General features: G+C 56.1%; 1 protein-coding gene across 1 annotated transcript in view; it reads left to right on the top strand.

Moving 5' to 3' along the window:
- Window positions 1-19026, top strand: part of LATS2 (large tumor suppressor kinase 2) — a 44222-nt gene that overhangs the window by 13532 nt on the left and 11664 nt on the right. Inside the window, exons 3-4 of the mRNA XM_029210374.1 lie at window positions 16220-16352; window positions 17344-18611. Coding sequence (XP_029066207.1) covers window positions 16220-16352; window positions 17344-18611 — 1401 coding nt within the window. The remainder of the gene's footprint in view (window positions 1-16219; window positions 16353-17343; window positions 18612-19026) is intronic.

Here is a 19026-nt window from a genome sequence, read left to right on the forward strand (position 1 = left end):
TTGGTCAGTAGGAAAAGGGAGAGAATTCTTGGCATCCTCAAGCCAAAAAGTGCCGAAGAATCACGTTTCTCAGCCCACCACACAGGGCGCCCCTTGACCCGGGTCCTTTTGCAGAGGCTGCGGTGCTGGGCGTGCTGCTGTTACAGTGGAAGGACAGGCCGTGGTGGTGGCTGCGACCGTGTGACCCCGCGCTGTTCCGAGACCGCATGGCAGCGGTCAGAGAGGGCTCCAGTTGCGACCCCAGTGACTCAGGCTCCCCCCGCCCTGGCAAGTGTGGTCGCACGTGCCTGTCACACACGCTTGAGCGGAGGGAGGACAGCGGTGCCCACGGAGGGGCTTCCTCCTCAGCGACTTGGTCCCCTCCTCTCGCCCCCCTCCTCCCCCCGGCCACGCTTGCCCAGCCCCCCTTCCCCCGGACAAGCTCACGCCGGAGCTCTGTGGACGTGTCACACTGTGTCAGTGGTGATGCCATCTCCGCTCATCCCCGTCTGGATCAGCTCACCTCCTGCAGGAACCCTGGTTCTTGCCTCCGGGTTTGAGCCGACCCTGGTCAGACCGCCAGGCTCCGTTGTTTCTTCTTTTTTTCTTTTTGGCTGCACTGCACGGCATGTGCGTGATCCCCTGACCGGGGATCGAACCCCTGTCCCCTGCACTGGAAGCGCACAGTCTTAACCACTGGACCTACAGGAGAGTCCCGGGGTCCGTTGTTTCTAACTTGTAGGCCCATGGTCGGCCGCCCCTCTCGGCGCTGGACCCGCGAGTGTGCCCCGCGAGTGTGCCCCGTGTGCCCTGGAGGCCCCGCGTGGCCATGGGGCTGTGCCCCTCATTCGGCAGGAGCAGTGATGGTGGGAAACGCAAGCTTTGCAGAGAGGATTCCGGGCGCTGGTCCACTAAACTGTCCCTCAAGTCTCAGGCACTAGAACAGACAGAAGCACAGCTCTGCCTCACTGGCCGTTATCAGGAAAGGGCCAGGGGGTGACCCTGAGGGGCACTGATGCGAGGCTGCCATCCCTTCATCCTGGTGACAGGTGGCCTCGTTGGCCTCACTCCCAGGCCGGGGTTTTGCTAATGAGGGAGATGCAGGGATTCAGGTGACTCGTATGTTTCCTCCTCTTCCTCTGGAAAAGGGACTCGTGTTCAGGGTTGTCACTGCCCTGAAATATTAATAAGAGCAGGAGGAAAAAAGAAACACTTGAGTTGAGGAATGTCAGTCCTGTAACAGGAAACTGTCTTAACAATGACTGTGGGTGTAGCAGCCTTTGCCTTTTCCCCCTCTGTTTTTTCTTTTCTTTTTTTTTGATTTTCAAATTAATTTCGGCCCTGCCAAAAGATAAACTATACCTTTCTAAATAGGATTTAGACAAGACACTAGCAAATCATACCTTTGTGTCGTACCTTCCCCCAGGCTTCCCCAGGTTATTAAAGTAGCGTGTGTTCATTGCATACTTTCGGAAAATACAGAAAAGTATAAAGGGAAAATAAAAATTGCCTGCAATTGTATCAGCGCAGATATGACCACTCTGAACATTTTGGTATAAAAGTGGCCAAATTTTTTTTCTAGTTAAATGAAATTAAGGGAAGTTATCAAGGAGTGATGTGCCCAGGGTGACAGGTGGAAAAATGCTGGTCACAAAACAGCACGTATAATATGATCCCAGTTCTTCTGTTGCAGAAATATACGCGTTGACTCTCTCCCTGCTCGCCTTCCCGCTCAGCTCTCCCGCCAGGCCCGGGACCGCAGGGCTCCTCTCCCCATCTGTTCCCTGCACAGAACCCTCCGAGTGGTCACTCTGGAAAGGAAGGAGCCTGTCCTTTCCCTCCGGAAACCTTCCCACTGTGCCGGGGACGAGTTCTTGGCCTCAGGTCCCGCCCTTTCCCGCAGTCAGCACCCTGGCCCTGCCGGCTGTGTGGCCTCTTCTCAGGCTTCCCAACTCCAGCCCCCCCTTGCCTGGGTGATGCCCTCCCTCTTTGGAGGCTTGTCTTAGTGTCATGGATTCAGAAAAGCCTTTTCTGATCCCCGGTCTAAATTGGAACCCCCTGTTTTCGTTCTTTCATTACAGCGGAAGTTCCCTCCATGGCGTTTATCAGAATTTGTTTCTATGTGTGTAGGTGTGTATTTCGTTCAGTAACCATCTCTCCCTTCACGTTGCAGACCTGTGAAGCGGTGGCTTTGTTCTGAGATCACCATCCTCTAGGCCCTGAAACTGTGCAAACCCTCAGAAGTGAAGGGATAAAGATTTCATCATAAACACTTCTGTCTGTAACATCTGTGTTATATTCCATTGTTCAAACAGATGTTCTGTAATTTATTGTAAACAGCTGGTGTTAAAAGGTAAACCGAGGCATATTAAACATTTTAAGAGTTTATTTGAGCAAAAATCTATTTGAGTTGGACAGCACCAAGTCGGAAGTGTTAGGAGCTCCAGTGACCAGGCAGGGGAGAGGGAAGCAGGAGGTACCGGTGGGCTGCAGCGAGGCCTGGCCACCGCGAGGGGCAGAGTTTCGGGCTCGTTCCCGGGCTGACGTGGCATCAAACCACGCAGGGCTCGCGGCCTCCTCGTGTGAGCAGCTCAGCGCTGGCGCTGAACAGCCTTCTGCGGGAATCATAATGGATTTCACTGATTTCCTGGGAATAAATTTTAGAAATGGAATTAGTAGGACAAGTGATAAGAGCATTTTTATAGTCTTTATTTGAATCGCCACATTTCTTGACAAGTGTTTAAGTTGCACTTACGCTTTCAATCCTTCCAGCAATGAATGAGATCTGTCTTGGACTCGTCCCTGACCAGAGCCTCTCCTTCAGTCATTGTTTAATGAATACTTTCCCCGATGCCTGCAATTTTTTCCTCCTAAGTAGCTTTCACATCTCTGTCTTTTCCGTGCTAACACCCTGCCCTACCCTAGATTCTCCTGAGAAGTCCCCCGACCCGCATTCCTCCTGGTGGCCTTTTCCTGAAACGAGGCCGCAGCCACCCCCTTGGGAGCCGCTGCACTTCCTCATCCGACCCCGTCCTTTCTCTCGTTACCAGGCACACCCGCCTGCCCCGGCCGTATGCCCCTCCTTACACGCCGGCGGCCTGCCGAGTAACTGCCCCGCACGCACTGTCCGTCCTCCCGCTGGGACCTCCCTGGCAGCCCAGCTGCATCCCACCCCGCCAAGGCCTGCTTCTTCCGTGGTCCATCGTGTGGCCTCCTTGGGCAGTGGGTTCCCGCACGAGCCGCGTTCTCCCTTCCCTGAATCCCCGTTTCCATCAGGACCCCCCAGGCAACCGTGGTGGCTTACACGGGGTCTTAGGGATTTGCTGGCCCACCTGGCACGTTTCGCAGGTGAATTAGCTGAGAACCCACAACAGTAGAAGGAATCGGTGAAATTAAATATGGATCAGTGGACATCACACAAGCAAAAAACATAGAAAAGATTGAAGAGAAGTAAACAGAATCTCAGAGGCCTGTGGCACAATACCGAGGGGTCCAGGATGTGTGACATGTGTGAACTGGAATCCCTGAAGGAGGAAGGGACAGAAAAACATCTGAAGCAGTAATGGCTGAAAACTTCCCAAATTTGGTGAAAACTTTCAGGTACAGTCAGATCTCAATAAAACGAGGCTTCGCTTTGTTGCGGCTCACGCACTGGGGGGTGGGGCTTAAGTGGAGATGCCACTGACTCTTGAACGACTTGGGTTTGAACTTCACGGGGCCACTTATCCACAGATTTTCTTCAGCAAACGTGTCCCACGCACTCTGTGGTAGGTTGAATCCGCGGACGTGGAGCCACGAGTGCGGACGGCCGACTGTACAGCTGTACACGGGTTCTCAGCTGTGTGGGCAGTTGAAACCCCTAACCAACCCCCATTGCTCCGGGTCAGCTGTAGCAAGGGTCCTATATTTTTCCTGACACAATTAGAAATCAACATTTAAGTAGGTGGTGGTAAGTTAAAAATGCATGTTGCAGCCTTTAGAGCAATCGCTAAAATACAGTTGGAGGAGACAGAGCTACAGAGTCAGTGAGGAATTAAAGCGAACGGCTAAAGCAGCATTTCATTAACGTGGAAGGAGCCGGGGAGGGAGGAGTGGCGGAGTGAAAGCCAGATGCGCCAGGAGGAATGCAGACCTAAATAAAGCCGTAGCGATCATTACACTCGCTGTGTAAAGCGATTAAGCACCCCAATCAAAAGGCAGAGACTGTCACACTGAATAAAAAAAGCAAGATCCACCTCTGTCCCGTCTACAAGGCACGCTTGTTACAAGAACAAGGACACAAAGAGACTGAAAGCCAAAGTCTGGGGGAAATGTCTGCCCTGCAAACCGTAAACATCAAGTAGATGCGGTGGCGACGTTGAAATCAGACAGTACCCTTCAGGGTGAGTGTTACTTGAGACAGAGGGACACAATAATAAAAGGGCCAGTACGTGAGGATGATGTACCAGGGAGAGCACACCTGAAGACAAAGCTTCAGGCTCTATGGGGTGAGGGGTGCCACGCGGGAGCTAAAAGGAGCAATAGACATGTCCACGGTCGCACGTGGAGGTCCTCACCTGGCTCTCCCGTGGTCGACGGAGCGGCAGACAAGGATCGGTGGAATGCAGGACACGCAGCTCCGCGTCCCTCCAGCCTGGAGCGTCGTGCGGGGGTCCTTCCTCCGTGCTGAGGGTGGGAGGCCCCGCCCTCCATGAATCAGCCGGCCACTCACATGTAGTGATTCTAGATGCTGACGGGGACAGTCGAGGCCCGGATTGGGTAGGTCAGTAGTTTTGATCCCGAGCCAATAAAAACCAGACAGGGTTTCAGGGTGCTGTGCGTCCCGTCACGGACAGAGCTGAACACCCGAATGACCCTGCGTCTGGGGAGGTGCTGAAAGGCACTTGCTGAACAAGAAGGTGCCACCAGCTTGGGCGCCTTCCCTCTGAAGATGCCTTGCATGGTGTTCCCACAGGTGCGCCCGTGCTGGCCCCGGGACACCAACAGAAACTTCTCTGTCAGTGTACTTGAATTCTAGTTCAAGAACGGTGCAGAACTCACTGGGAGTAGTAAATAGTAGCTTAGACGTAAAGGAATACTGACGTAGTTGATAATAGCCTGTTAAATAAATAAAAATCCATGAATCAAAAAGCAAAACAGAATGAGACGGCCAGTCAGTGGGCAGCTGCAGCCTTCCGGGTTCTGCAGTGGGCGCTCGGTGGGCCCGGCGGAGGCTCCCAGGCCCTTACGGCCCGTGGGGGGCGGCTGCGCTGACCCTGGCAGCTCGTCTGAGTTGAAGTCTGCGCTGAGCCTGATACACGCCTGATTTGGAGGACTTCGTGCAAAAAAGAGAATGTAAGATATCTCTGTACCTTTAATATTGATTGCACTTGAAAGAGATATATGGGGGTAAATAACGTATTAACACTAATTCCACTTTTACCTTTTTCTTCTTAAATGTGGCTACAAGAAAATGAAAGTCCCTCTGTGGCCCGTGTTAGCTTTCTGTCGGGCAGTGGTCAGTTGTGCCAGTGAAAGCAGTCGAACCCTCGCTCACTCCCTGCCCAGACCTCGTGCACTAGAAATGTCAACCAGCTTGGAAAGGGCAACTCATAATTTCATGACTACTATAGGTGTATGGTTTTCAAAATCGTAATTTATGTTCGTTATAGAACGTTCTAGACATTGTAGATGAAAATGAAAGCAGCTGAAAATCTTACCTCTGAAAGGCAGCCACTGATAAGATTACGTTTTTAACATCAATATTTTGATAGATAAGCACCTTCAGTCTTTTATGTGTGTGTGTGTGTGTGTGTGTGTGTTTATTTGTTTAGTCCGAGTTGGGTCTTCGTTGCTGCTCACGTGGGGGGGGGGGCTACTCTTCATTGCGATGCATGGGCTTCTCATTGCAGTGGCTTCTCTTGTTGCGGAGCACGGGCTCTAGGCGCACGGGCTTCAGTAGTTGTGGCACACATGCTCAGTAGTTGTGGCTCTCTGGCTCTAGAGCACAGGCTCAGTAGTTGTGGCGCACGGGCTTAGTTGCTCTGCGGCATGTGGAATCTTCCCGGACCAGGGCTCGAACCCGTGTCTCCTGCATTGGCAGGCGGATTCTTAACCACTGCGCCACCAGGGAAGCCCCGCTACAAGTGCTTTGAGCGCCTCTCCTTCCTACCTGGTCCTTGCTAACACTGTGGCTTAGGGTAAGTTGCTAATCCATCTTACTCTCTCGGTTTTTGCATCTCTGACAAATGGCTGGCGGCACTCATTTCTCGGGGTGATTGTGGTGGATAGGACGGGGCTTAGATGCAGGGTCCTCTGTCTACACATTCACTCCACAGGCCTTCCTCCTGCTCATTTCTTTACAAATCTGCCAACAGCCTGTACGTGCGACTCTCCGAAAGGGGTGCTAATGGCATTTTCTAAGAGCATCGTTTTAAAGTGGGACCACTGCTAGGCAGAAAGTTTGGCTGGAAGATTTCCTAGTGGAGCTCCGGCAGGTATTGATGAAGCTTGTCGTCTTTGGAACTCTTAAATCTGCAGCGGCCCAAATGTTTGAAATTCCTGGCCAAGGGCAGAGCCTCCCATTGTACGGACCTGTCCCAAGGTGTGTCAAAATAGCTGTTTTCTCAGAGAAAACGATCGTGCACCTCCGAGCACATGTGTGGTTATTGTCTGGTGTTTAGTCTGCTGCCTGTGGGCACGTGACCAGCTGGAGAAAACAGGCCTCCCTGTAACGAGGAGCATCCCTGCTGTGGTGTCACACGTGTCCGTGGAGGGTGGAGAGGACACGGGTTCTGACCCGCAGCCGGAGCTGACACCCCCGCACGGTCTCTAGAAGCCCGTCTCGATAGAGCCGAGAGAAGGAAGCAGATGTTTTTAAACAGCAGCCAAAGAAGAGGTGAGAGGAAGTGAGGGGGGGTCGTGGGTCCCAACACCAGGGAACCTGGCAGTTACTTGGCTGCGTTTCTGGAAGATCATCAGGCCCCCATCGCTCTGAGGTGCCACCGTGAACATGTCGGTATCTGGTGTGATTTTTTTTTTAATTTACAAAATGAGGTCATATCGTGTGTGCTGTTGGGTTTGTTTGCTTTGGCTTGAGTTGGAGGCTGTTCATACCTGGGAGTGACGGCCACAGCGCTGATGGCAGGGGCTGCGCTGGAGGCCGGGCTCACTGCTGCCCACGCCGGGCTTGGCTTCTCCGGGGGAGGGGAGACCCTCAGCTCTGTGAGGTGTGGCGGGGCCGAAGGGCCGTGTCCTGGCTCCCTTGACCCGCTGCCTCACTTCTGTGCTGCCAGTCTGCCCCTCGCTGGGCTGCAGTCTCTGGTCGGAGCTTCGGGTTCAGTGTCCCCAGGGGAGGGCCGGGCCGGGTGGGACCCTGGGTCCTCATCCTCTCCTGCCCGGTGGGCTCACAGCTTGCTCTTGGGCGTTTCACCCCCTCCCTCTGGCTTCTCTATTCCAAAACGTCCTGAGGTCCCTTCTGCGCTGTGACTGTCGCGTCAGAGCACGGATGGAAAATGATGAGTGATTTGGCGGCTGACGCACCAGGTATGAGCTGAAGCCCCGTGTGTGTTTTTGGGACCCACTTTTTGTGCTTGGCTTGTTTTACTTTACAGTATATTGCAAGCATTGCCCCGTGTCATTTTATTCTCCGACACACTGTCTAAAAAAACAAAGTGTCGCGTTCCAGTGAATTGATGATAGACCTCGGTCTATTCTGGGGCACCCAGGTTGTTTGAACGTTGTCACCCGTAAGCGACAGCCAGTGGGTCACTCTTTCACTGCTGGACGGGACCCGCTGGGCCACAGGAGGGGCTGTTTGAGGCAGGAGCAGGTGCGGAGGGGGGTGGGATTCGGCGCCTCTAGAGCCTCCAGGGCGGAGACCACGCAGGGACGGCGCTCTTCCCGTCCCCTGTGCGCTCACGAGATGGGGCCGCCAGGGCAGGAAGGGCTGGGCTTTTGCACGTCTGTTCCTTCGTCCGTTCATCGCTTTCCGAGCGCCCAAGCAGTTCCTGTCTGCCAAGCCGTGGACATAGACGTGAGCAGGACGCAGCTTCCGGCCCCGAGAACTTCAGGATGAGCAGGCGGGATTGTGGACAAGGGGCACAGGCCGCGCGTGGGCAGGCAGCACTGGGGCTGGCCTTCCTGTCAGACATGCTTGTGATGACTGATGGTGATGTAATATTTCAAACATTTATAGAAGTAGAGAGAATGATGTAACATTTTCCCACCTTGTTCCAGAGACCTTTGGGAGAAACGCTGTGTCACATGGAGCAGCTTCTCTGTGCCTCCGTGCTGGGTCCCTCATTCCCATTTGTGTTTGTTCGGTGCTGTTGCTTCAGACGCGTTCTGTAACCAGTCTGCGGTATTTGTTTTACAAGTTTTTTAAAACCCCTGTATAATGCGATTTTGCAGCTTCCTTTTCCCGTCTGCATCATGGTTCTGAGGTTTATCGACGTTGATGGACGAGGCTCCCGTTCATTGTAATTGCTGTCATTTCACCGCCACTTACGTCTCCGTTATCCCACTAATGGATGTTTAGGTCGTTTCCAGTTTTCCATCCTCGACAGAAGTGCAGCAGGTGCTCTCCTGTGTGTCTTCTTGTGAACACGTGGGGACTTTCTCCGGAAGTGGGGTTTGTGGGTCACAGGATGTGAGCATCCCTGACTTTACCAGATGCTGTCACAGTGTTCTGTGTGGTTTACAGGTCAGCATCTCGCCCTCAGCCTCTGCGGGTCGGTCTTCCCTGTCCTAGCCGACACTTGGTGGTGTCATGTGTTTTAAACACTTGTCCATCTAATGAGTGTGAGATGGTCCCTTATTTTAAAAAATGCAGCCTTTGATTACTGGTCATGTTGGACTTGTTTTGACTATTTGGGTTTTGAGTTCTGACTTTACCACCGACTGTATGAACTTGGGAAATGATTACTCATTCTGAGCCTCAGTCTCCTGATTTTTTAAAAAATATTTTATTTATTTATTTGGCTTCGCCGGGTCTTAGTTGTGGCATGAGGGATCTTCCTTGCCGCGTGTGGGATCTTTAGTTGCGGCATGCGGGATCTAGTTCCCCGACTAGCGATTGAACCCGGATCCCCTGCATTGGGAACTCGGAGTCTGGACCAGCAGCGTCCAGCCACTGGACCAGCAGGGAAGTCCCAGTCTCCTGATTTTGATAAAATACAAGCACCTACATTTTAGGGCGATTCCAAGGCTCGGAGACTCGTGCACAGCTCCCGCTCCCTCTCTGTCTCAGTCCCGAGTCCTCCCACCAACAGGGCTCACGAGGCTGCGCCTCCGTTCAAGAGACCCTCCCAAAGGCTGGTCTGCAGCACGAGAGGAGCTGAGCTCCCCGTGGGCTGCGAGGGCCCTCCCGGGAACCCAGCAGGAGTCCGTGGGGACCTGGACAGTCGGTGCATCTGCACGGTCACGCCGGCCTCTTAACCTCCCCCATCCCCCTTAGACTGTGCTCTCCACAGCGCAGCCAGGGGACCCTTTTAAAACAGAAGTCGGATCTTGTGCTCCAAACGCTAGGTGGCTTCCTGCCTCGATCAGGGTAAAAGTCAGCGTCCTTGTCCCGGCCTACTCGATGGGCTTTCACACGGGGGTCAACATCCATTTCAACCCTGAAATCAGTTTAAAGGATTTCAAACATGTTTTTAAAAAATATTTATTTATTTATTTGGTTGCCCCGGGTCTTAGTTGCGGCACATGCCTGGGATCTAGTTCCCCGACCAGGGATCGAAGCCAGGCCCCCTGCACTGGGAGCGCGGAGTCTTACCCACTGCACCACCAGGGAAGTCCCAGTTTAAAGGGTTTCAGAACCACGGGGTGGAGTCGGCCAGAAGGGTGCCTGCGTAGCAGCTATGTGCCTGTGTGCGGAGCTCCCCAATATGTGTCCATTTCAAGGTTACACTGTAACTTTTTCTTTGCTTTTTTTTTTCTTTTTAATAGATTTTTTTGTTTGTTTTGGCGTTTTTTTTGTTTGTTTGGTTTCGTTTTGGGCTGCGTGAGGCTTGCGGGATCTGAGTTCTCCAACCACGGATTGAACCCGGGCTACGACAGTGAAAGCCTGGAATCCTAACCACTAGGCCACCAGGGAACTCCCTGACTTTTTCTGAAAATTACATAAAAACTAGCTTGGAAGTTTGTCTTCAGTACCATATTTCATAATTAAACATTTTTGTAAATTTCACTGTATCTTTCAAGGGTGTAGAAGTAGCAGAAGACTGTCTTCCTTCTTAAATGAGCCCATAGCTTTCTAGATCGCCCCGTTTACTTGATAACATTTTAAAAAACAACCACAGAGAAGAGAGCGCCCTGAAATCTGCATCTAGACGTCCCTTCCCTTTGATGCCTGTGGGCTGACGGTCCCCAGCAAAGTGGGACGGAGGCCGTGCAGAGGGCTACAGGACACACAGGAGAAGAGCAGCTACTCATTTAAAGCACAGAAAGGAGCTCGAAGGTCTGTGACTAAGGATGCTCGGTGCGGAGGCCCGTGTGCTGTCTGTGGGTGAGACGTCTGAATGGCAGAAGTTGGCGGTGGCTCTTGTCTGCACGGGAAGACTCTCCCCACACACTCAGGCCACTGAATTTCAGGGGCCAAGGCGGGCTTGTAGCCGATGAAGAGTCTCTTCTTCCAGAATCACGCTGAGCCGCTGGCGCCTGAGCTCTGCCGGCTGGTCCATCTCCCGGCGTCCTGACGCCCATTCGCGGCGCAGGTCTGGCCTTCGTGGCTCCGTCTTGTGTCCGCAGGTACCAGGCGGTGGGCAGCCCCCGCCCCCGTCCCCTGGGCCCAGGGTCCCGCTGCTCACGCACTGGACTGCCACCTCCTGCTTCGTCATCCGGCATCGTGGGCTGAGACAGAAACCGAATCCTTTCCTTCGTGAAAACCTTGTACCTCTGACGACAGAGTTCCCAGCAAGAGTGCGAGCCACAGCTCCCCATTAAGCCCCCCCTTGATTCCCCTCCCAGCCCCGGAGGACAGTGGCCGGAGGCTCTTGGGCCTGCCCTCTCCCGGTGTCTTCTCTCTACCCTGTAGAGCCCACAGTGCGGTTCAGAACCAAGTGTGCAGAGCTTGGAGCTTGGCAAGCCCTTGCTTCTGAACCCTTGTCCCGACCTCCGATCCTGCCCTGAAAGGAGCCGGGGCCCTGCCCAGCGGGGGAGCAGGAAGGCTGGCCCTGGGCCCCGTCATGCCGCGTGCCCCAGTTCAGACCATCCAGGGAGGCTGTGTTGTCCCCAGGCTTCCTCTGCCTGAGACCTTTTCTTCTGAACTCTGCCCACCCCCAGCTCCACCCTCCATCTGGCCTCCTCAGCTCAGGCTTTGAACGCGCCTGTCTCTAGCTCAGCGTCAGGTTCTTTGTGTTGGGCCACCACGGACCTCTACCCACTCGTGTCGCCAGGCTCTCTGGCTGGTGGTGACCAGCTCCCCCCTGGAATCTGTCTTCTGAGGGGCCTGCACCGCCCACCCCTGTGCTCTCTGCCACGGGCTCCTTGGTTCCCCCAGAACTCAGAACGCCAGGGCTCGTCTGTCCCTGGCAGGGACGGTCTGGCTCCTTCCTTGTTTCCTGGGGCAGAAGAGACTGTCCTAGAGATTTTGTGGTTTTGTGTGTGTGCCTATTTATTGCGTGACTTGTGCAAGCCAGGTTTTAGAGGACCTGTCGGCCTCCCTAAAAGCAGGCATGTGCTGGTGAGGGTGCGGTCAGGGGGTTCCTGCCAGAGCACGGGGGGCGGCCATGCTGGGGAGGCCCGGCAGAGCCTGTTCCCTGAGCCCAGCGGCGGGCCCCCTGTGTCCACGGGCAGGTTCATGCCGCTGACCGTCCTCAGGAGGCCCTGACCCTGGGCAGCACATGTGCTGTTAAAACTGGTTCCCTACCCTTTCCTGGAACACGGCTAAGTGTTTTTGTATGTTATATTCTCTTTCTCTATGGCTTTTCATTATTGACAAAAATGGGAGTGTTTTTTTCAAAAAGAGGTTGGACCTAAGTTATCATAATAGGCATATCCAGGAGTGTAGTGTTCCTTTAAGAACAAATCCCACGAAGATATAAGAATGGTTTTGTAGTTAAATATTAACCCAAGTAAAATACTTATTTAGGGGCCTGTGAAGTTGCAAGAGCATGTAGAAAGCCGTACTTCCTGCTGACTGTGTAGCCAAATTATGATAAATGGAAGCAAAGTAGGTCTTTGATTATTGGGCTCATAGTAGGACAACTGGAATAACCCGCTGGATAGACTGAACTAAAGACGTTATTTAGGTTCTCAGACTTCACCGATCACACCAGTAATCTATATTATGATAACGTTCTCATTTCCTGTGTGTGTGTGTGTGTGTGTGTGTGTGTGTAAACTCATAGGGGATTTTGGTAGTTTCCCTGGAGTGGGTCACACCTCCGCTCACCTATCTCAATAGTGCCAACAGTAAAATCCTTAATGTTTTCGCAAACATCCCTTGAAGTCGTGGAGCTTTACAGCTGAAGGGAGCTCTGGGGTGACCCTGTGAAATGTTGCCCTCTCACTGGAGTCTGCTGTGATCTGGAGGACTTTTGTCGTCTGCCCACAACCATGGAGCTGGATAACACTGGCGGCTTTCTTATAACGGAACTGGACGCACGCATAAGTATTCTCACCATCTTACGCTCTTTAACACGAAGAAATCATCGCATATTGCAACATAAAACCGTCAAACTTGTTTTCCTCGTGTTCTGATCAAGCCCTTGTTTGTAGACGATGCTCAGACACATTTTGCACGTCACTGTTTCTTCATGTTGTTTACGCTATTGAAAGTCGCACATTTTGTTCACTGCTGTGTACTCTGTAGAGAAGAATATTAGATGCTTAGTGCTTCTCCAGTAAGAGAATTTGGCCATAGCAAGTATTTTGGGGCTGCATTAAGTGTATCCCAGGGAATACTTTAATTATAATGAACATAATCACTCTCTCATTGGATTATTTAAGCCCTTTCTACTCCTGCCCTACACCCTTCTGTTTGAGGGGCTGATTTATTGTATTATATCTAATTCGGACAGACATCTTTATGCAAGTTGACTTTTAAAATAGGATTCTTTTAAATTGGCCTGAGAATTTTAGGAAGTAAAATTATTAAATCAGGGCGCACGTTTAATAACTTTTGGTACTTGTTAACAAATAGTCACCTCAAAGGACCAAAAACATATGACTGTGAAGAGTTTCACCAGCCATTTGCCTTTATAACTATTTTGTTTTGGTGTTAACAATTCAATATAAAACGCTATTTTATTAAAAGTGTTTCTTTGATCCTTGGTAAGGTTGAGCATTTTCCATGCTTGTTTAATTTTAGCCCAAATTTCTTCTTCATTCCCTACCTATAAGTTACTCTAAAAAACATCTTTTTCCTCGGAAGCACTCAGTGGGCGCCCTGCCCCGCGGCCTTGCTGTAGGGCCTTGAGCCGGAGTGGTGCCTCATCTTCTCGTCACCCACTCACAGTTCAGATTCAGAGGCCCCTTGCGGGCTTTCTTGGCTTTAGTTTTCTCTTCTCCTTCTCCGGGAACCGCGCGGGTGCCGGGTGTGTCGGACTGGCGCGGGATCCACTCGCTCCGCGGGGGCCCTGCGTCTCTGGCTCCGGCCCCAGGCAGGCTGGGTCGCCCTTTCCTTCTCCTTCACAGCCAGCCACCCGCCCTTCAGGCTCTTGGAAGCGCCGGGAAACGGCCGTGAGGAGCTGCCCTGCCCCCGGGCTCTGGAGCTGCGGGACTTTCAAGCCGGGCAGCTCGGCAGGTGGCGAGGGAGGGCAGGGGGGAGGGGACGTGGGTCTAGAAGCCGAGGGGCAAGGGGGTGGCGCGGGGGCAGCCGTGCAGACCCTGGGCCCCGGCTCATCGGGCTCCCGAAGGCCCCGGGGGCAAGCGTGCCGTCCAGCTGGGGCGGAGCTCAGGGGCAGGGTGTGGGCGTCCCTGGGCACCGCTCTGCTGGACTGACATCTGGGCGCTGGAGCCACAGAAACGGCGTCCTGCTGCCCGGGGGGTGGAGGCAAGGCAGGGTTGTGATTCCTGATGGGTTTAAAAATGATCCCGAGTTTCCTGCAGTTTGTGGGGCTTTTTAGTATTTATTTATTTACTTATATTTATTTTGGCTGTGCCAGGTCTTAGTTGTGGCATGCGTGCGGGATCTAGTTCCCTGACCAGGGATCGAACCCGGGCCCCCTGCATTGGGAGTGCGGAGTCTTACCCACTGGACCACCAGGGAAGTCCCTTCCTGCGGTTTTTAAAGCACGCCTATACATATATGTCTAGTGGTGTCTCTGAGAGTTAATGGACTTGCTAAATTTGGTGGAAGGGACAGACGGCAAGGGCAAGACTGCCTGACTGGGTTGTTTAGTAAACAGGAGGGCTCATTAGCGTGGTCGGGTGTGTGACGGGCGTATGGTTAGTTGGTCGGTTGTGCGATTCGAAGCAGCCCTGTGAGCACGTCGGTACCTGTGGTTGCCTCCGGTGTTCTTGCTGGTTAAGTTCCTCGACTGGAAGCGAAGCGTTGGGAAGGTCGGAATCTTGAGGCTGAGGCCAGTGCGCAGCAGGGGGTTGAACACACACACTGTCTGACGTGGTTGGTCCTCAGAGTCGCCGCTTCCTTGACACGTAGCCGGTCTGAAGCGACGCACACGTGCGGCCAGTCACCCCAAAGCAGCCAAGGCTTCGGTCCCGTCCCAGACACAGCAGATGGGCGCTGTCCGCAGCTGGCTGGCTCTCCCCCAGCTCGTGCCCTTTCCTTCGATCCCAAGGCAGCTCTGGCCGTTGCCCAGCCTCGCGAGCCGTCCCTTCCGCTGCTTCCCCCAGAGGCCGCCTCCCCCCCAGCCCTTGGCTCACGGGCGGGGCTCTTCCTGCCTCTTCTCTCCCGAATCCCCCAGGACACAGGCACAGGTCACGGCCGCGTGCGCGCTTTGTCCAGCCACCCCGTGGGGCCCTGCCAGGATGGAGGTTAATGTTATGTACACAATCAGTGGATGTGAAGCACCGGAGTCCTTCCCGTCCCTGTGTTAGGTGGGTGGGCGCAGCCCTGAGCCACAGGAGGGTCAGGCCCCCAGGCTGTCGCAGTCCTAACAGAGGGGCAGACACACAAGCGCGGGGACAGGACCACTCTGTTAGCCTTGAAAAGCCCCTGGCCCAGCAGGCGGGGAGAGCAGCTCATCCGTCCTCAGGGTCCGGGGCATCTCCTGGGTTTCTGCCGTGGCTCTTTGCTGACCGGCCTCTGTCCCCTGGGGACCTGGGGTCCTGCTGCCTGCTCACTGCCTTCTCCTCTCCTGTCCGAGCTATAGCAGTCTCTGTCAGGGCTCTCCCACCCCTGCTGCTCTGAGACCCCTCCCCTCCGGTCACCACCCACTTCCTGCATTTGCAGTTCCCTCCTCCTTGCCCACCCACCCCTCCACCTTCAGAAGACTCCTGTCTGTCCACAGAATCCCCTCTTGCTGCCCCTCCCGGTTCCATCCTTGAAGGCTGGCTCCCCTGTCTGCCCACAGCTCTGCAGAGCCGACCCAGGGCGCCTGGGCCACAGCCCTCGCAGCCCTCCCCCTCCGGCCTGAGCACCCGACCACGGGTTCTGCAGCTCTGCCCCTGGCCCATCCTCTCACTGACCCCGACCCTGCTTGGAAAGCTCCCGCGACTGCCTTCAGGTAGGCGGCCCGGTCTGTGGTGCCTCCCCGCTGTCCTCTCCCGCCTCCCCGTTCTTCCCCCACCAGGCCCCTGCTCTGACTGTACCACCTGCTGCCAAGAATACCTTTCCACCACTGAGCCCTCCTGCTGCCCGAATCCCGGCTGTCCTTGAAGAGCCGGCTGTGCCTCCGTCTGGCCTGTGATCAGTCCCTGGTCCCTCTCCGTCCTCCGGCCCTCTTCCCCGGTGCTCACCCCGCCAGCAGTGCTGGGCTGATGTCCTCTCTCGCCTGCCGCTGCCCGCATGGGCACGGGGCACCATAAACAGTAGATGTGCAGGTCTCCCCTCGGGGCAGGGGTCCCTCCCCCAGGAAGCCTGGGCTGGGGAAGGGCAGTTCTCTGACTTCCACAGGCTAGATGGGAATTTCAGTCCAGTCACAGAAGTTTTCTAGCAGGAGCAGGATGTACGGTCTTCCAGGCCCATCGTCGTGGTCTGGGGGTCAGTGAGGTTGTCATCGGCGCCTGAGGACACGTCCCCAGTGGCGCTGGCTTGGAGCCGGGCGCAGGGCGGGAAGGCAGTCCTGGAGGCTTTGTGTCGAGGGGACGCACACCCAGGCCCCCACTGACGTCTCTGTGTCCACCCCACCCCCAGGAGATGGCGGGCAGGGCCCTCAAGCAGACCGGCAGCCGCAGCATCGAGGCCGCCCTGGAGTTCATCAGTAAGATGGGTTACCTGGAGCCGGGCAAGGAGCAGATTGTGCGGGTCGTCAAGCAGACCTCCCCAGGTGAGCACGCTGGGGGCTGCGGGCAGGGGCCATCCTGACGGTCGCCCGAGGGCGGGGACGGCGGGTGGCAGATATGACACTGAGCTGGGTGCCTCCTACTTGCTGGGTTTGTGGACTTGTTTTGCTTATGAAAGATCGGAAAATTCACTGGATATTAAAATGAGGCAACCCCCGCAGGTTCTTTCTGCTTTCTCTTGGGCTTGTGGGGGAGGCTTATTTCATTGATTCTGAAACACACCGTTTCCCACTCTGTGGCCTCTGAGAGCAGGCTGCCCAATGGCAGGTGCCTCCAGAGCTGGACACCTTGGGCAGAGGTGTGGGAAAGCCCCCTGGTGCCCCTGGGGAGGGCCAGAGGCCCCAGCACCAGATGTCTTGCCTTGCTGCCTGTCACTGAATGTTTCTGTTTGCTGGTAGAGCAGATGGGGCCCATTTGGGGACCTGAGGTCCCTGGGTGTAGTAAGGGATTCAGGATATTGAACAGGAGTGTTCCCTGTTTTGTGGGAGACCTTGGATAAGCCCAGTTCATCTGCTGAGGGGGAAACTGCACGGGCTTTGTAGCCGTATCTTCTTTGTGAAGAGGACACAGGTTTCTGTTTTCTTCTTGACTGAGGAGTTCCCTTAAACAGTGCCTCGCTGGCCACCGCGTCCAGACTCTGAGGGCCCCGGGGTCTGTGTGGCAGCCCAGCCCCTCGGGAGGCAGCGCCCGCTCTCCGATGACCCCGCACCTGCCGTGCTCGTGGTCTTTCTGATGCATCGTCTCACCCTGAGAACACAGTGTCATTTGCCGTGGCTTCTGCTGGAAGCACAGCCGCAGACGGTCAGGGCTCGGCCAGGTGCTCCGCGGGGGCGTCCTCGGACAGGCAGGGCACGGCCTTTGGACTGGGAGCCCGGCGCCGCCCGCGCGGCCGTCACTGGCGTCAGGGGCCTTCCCAGGCCTTCGGCCGCGGAGTAGCCGTGCCGCGGCGTCAGCCTCCCGTTCCCTCCTCTGCAGGAAAAGGCCTGGCGCCAGCCTCTGTGCCGCGGAGGCTGAGCTTCGAAGGAGCAGGTGACCCTTTCCCGCCCTACGCCCAGGTGAGCGGGCCGGCCTTCGAGGGCCCCGCCGCCCTGGACGAGGCGCCCCGCCAGTACCCGGACTTCCTCTTCGCCGCCGTCGGGCCTCACTGCCGTCCGCACCCACCCAAGGGCTATGCCGCCGCCGGGGAGGCCGCCGGGATGAGCCTCCCCGGCCAGGGCCCGCACTACAGGGCCCCCCTGCTGGTGCCCGGGGAGCCCCTGGCCTACGGCGTCCAGCGCAGCCCCTCCTTCCAGAGCAAGACTCCGCCGGAGGTCGGTGGGTACGCGGGCCTGGCCGCCAAGGGCCCGGCCGTGCAGGTGCAGGTGCAGGTGCAGGTGCAGCCCGGCCTCGCGTTCCCGCCCCCGGGCGGCGCCGCTGCGTACGCGCCCCACCCGCACCCCAAGCAGCCCCACCCGGTGCACGCGGGGGGCCCCCGGGGCGCCGTGTTCGCTGGCGACAGCCCCCCGCCGGGCCTGGCCACCCCCTCCCGGACCGGCCTCGGCGCCGAGCGGTTCGAGCCGAGCGCGCCCCCCGCGCCGCAGTGGCCGAGCGCCGGCCTGGCCCGGCGGGACTCGCTGCAGAAGCCGGGCCCCAGCAGGACCGGCTCCTTCAACGGCCACCAGGCGGCGGCCGCGCCCTCCCCCAACGCCATCACGGCCGTGACGGCCGCGCACATCCTGCACGCCGTGAAGAGCGTGCGGGTGATGAGGCCCGAGCCCCAGACGGCCGTGGGGCCTTCGCACCCCGCCTGGGTGCCGCCGCCGGGCCCCGCGCTCGAGGGCCTGGAGCCCCAGGACGAGCATCCCCCCGCCCCGGGGGGCGCCGAGGCGCGGGGCCGGCCCCCGCCCTACCCCCGGCACCTGCTGCGGCCGCAGGGCCGCGCCGAGCAGTACGACGTGGACGGCCTGTGCGTGGGGCTGCAGCAGGGCCTCCGGGGCAGCCGGGCCGCCGAGCCCCCCGACGGGAGCCCCAGGAGCCCCAGGAGCGCCAAAGGGGAGAAGGCGGGCAAGGACCGCAAGCAGATCCAGACGTCCCCGGTGCCCGTGCGCAGGGGCTGCCGCGACGAGGAGAAGCGGGAGTCGCGCATCAAGAGCTACTCGCCCTCCGCCTTCAAGTTCTTTATGGAGCAGCATGTGGAGAACGTGCTGAAGACCTACCAGCAGAAGGTGGCTCGCAGGCTGCAGCTGGAGCAGGAGATGGCCAAGGTGGGTCGTGGGGTCGCCGCGGGTCCCTTCTTGCTTCTGCTTCACGCACCTCCCCTCCAGGCCGGTGGTCTCCTGGGGAGGGGGGCTGGTATCGGGGGTCCCACCTGGAGAAGTCCTGCACGTTGCGTTCCCCTTCCCCCTCGCTCTCGGGAGGGGATGGGCTCTGCCTGATGTGCCGGCGCGTAAATGAACACATTGGTTTTTATGGTGTGTCCTTACTAGTGCACAAATCCACCAAGTTTTTCTAACTGCTAAGGAAACATTTTGAAAGAGTAGAAAGAAGGTTTGAGGTTTTATACATTGAAATTGTGGGATTTATAAAGACAAATATATCTAGTAGTGATTCATCTATTTCTTAAGTCTATAGTTAGAAAATAAGGTTTGAAATATACCCTAGTTGGCACTAAACTGTTAG

This window comes from Monodon monoceros, unplaced genomic scaffold, assembly GCF_005190385.1.
Source record: "Monodon monoceros isolate NGI ecotype Baffin Bay Population unplaced genomic scaffold, NGI_Narwhal_1 Super_Scaffold_8, whole genome shotgun sequence".
Classification (NCBI taxonomy): domain Eukaryota; kingdom Metazoa; phylum Chordata; class Mammalia; order Artiodactyla; family Monodontidae; genus Monodon; species Monodon monoceros.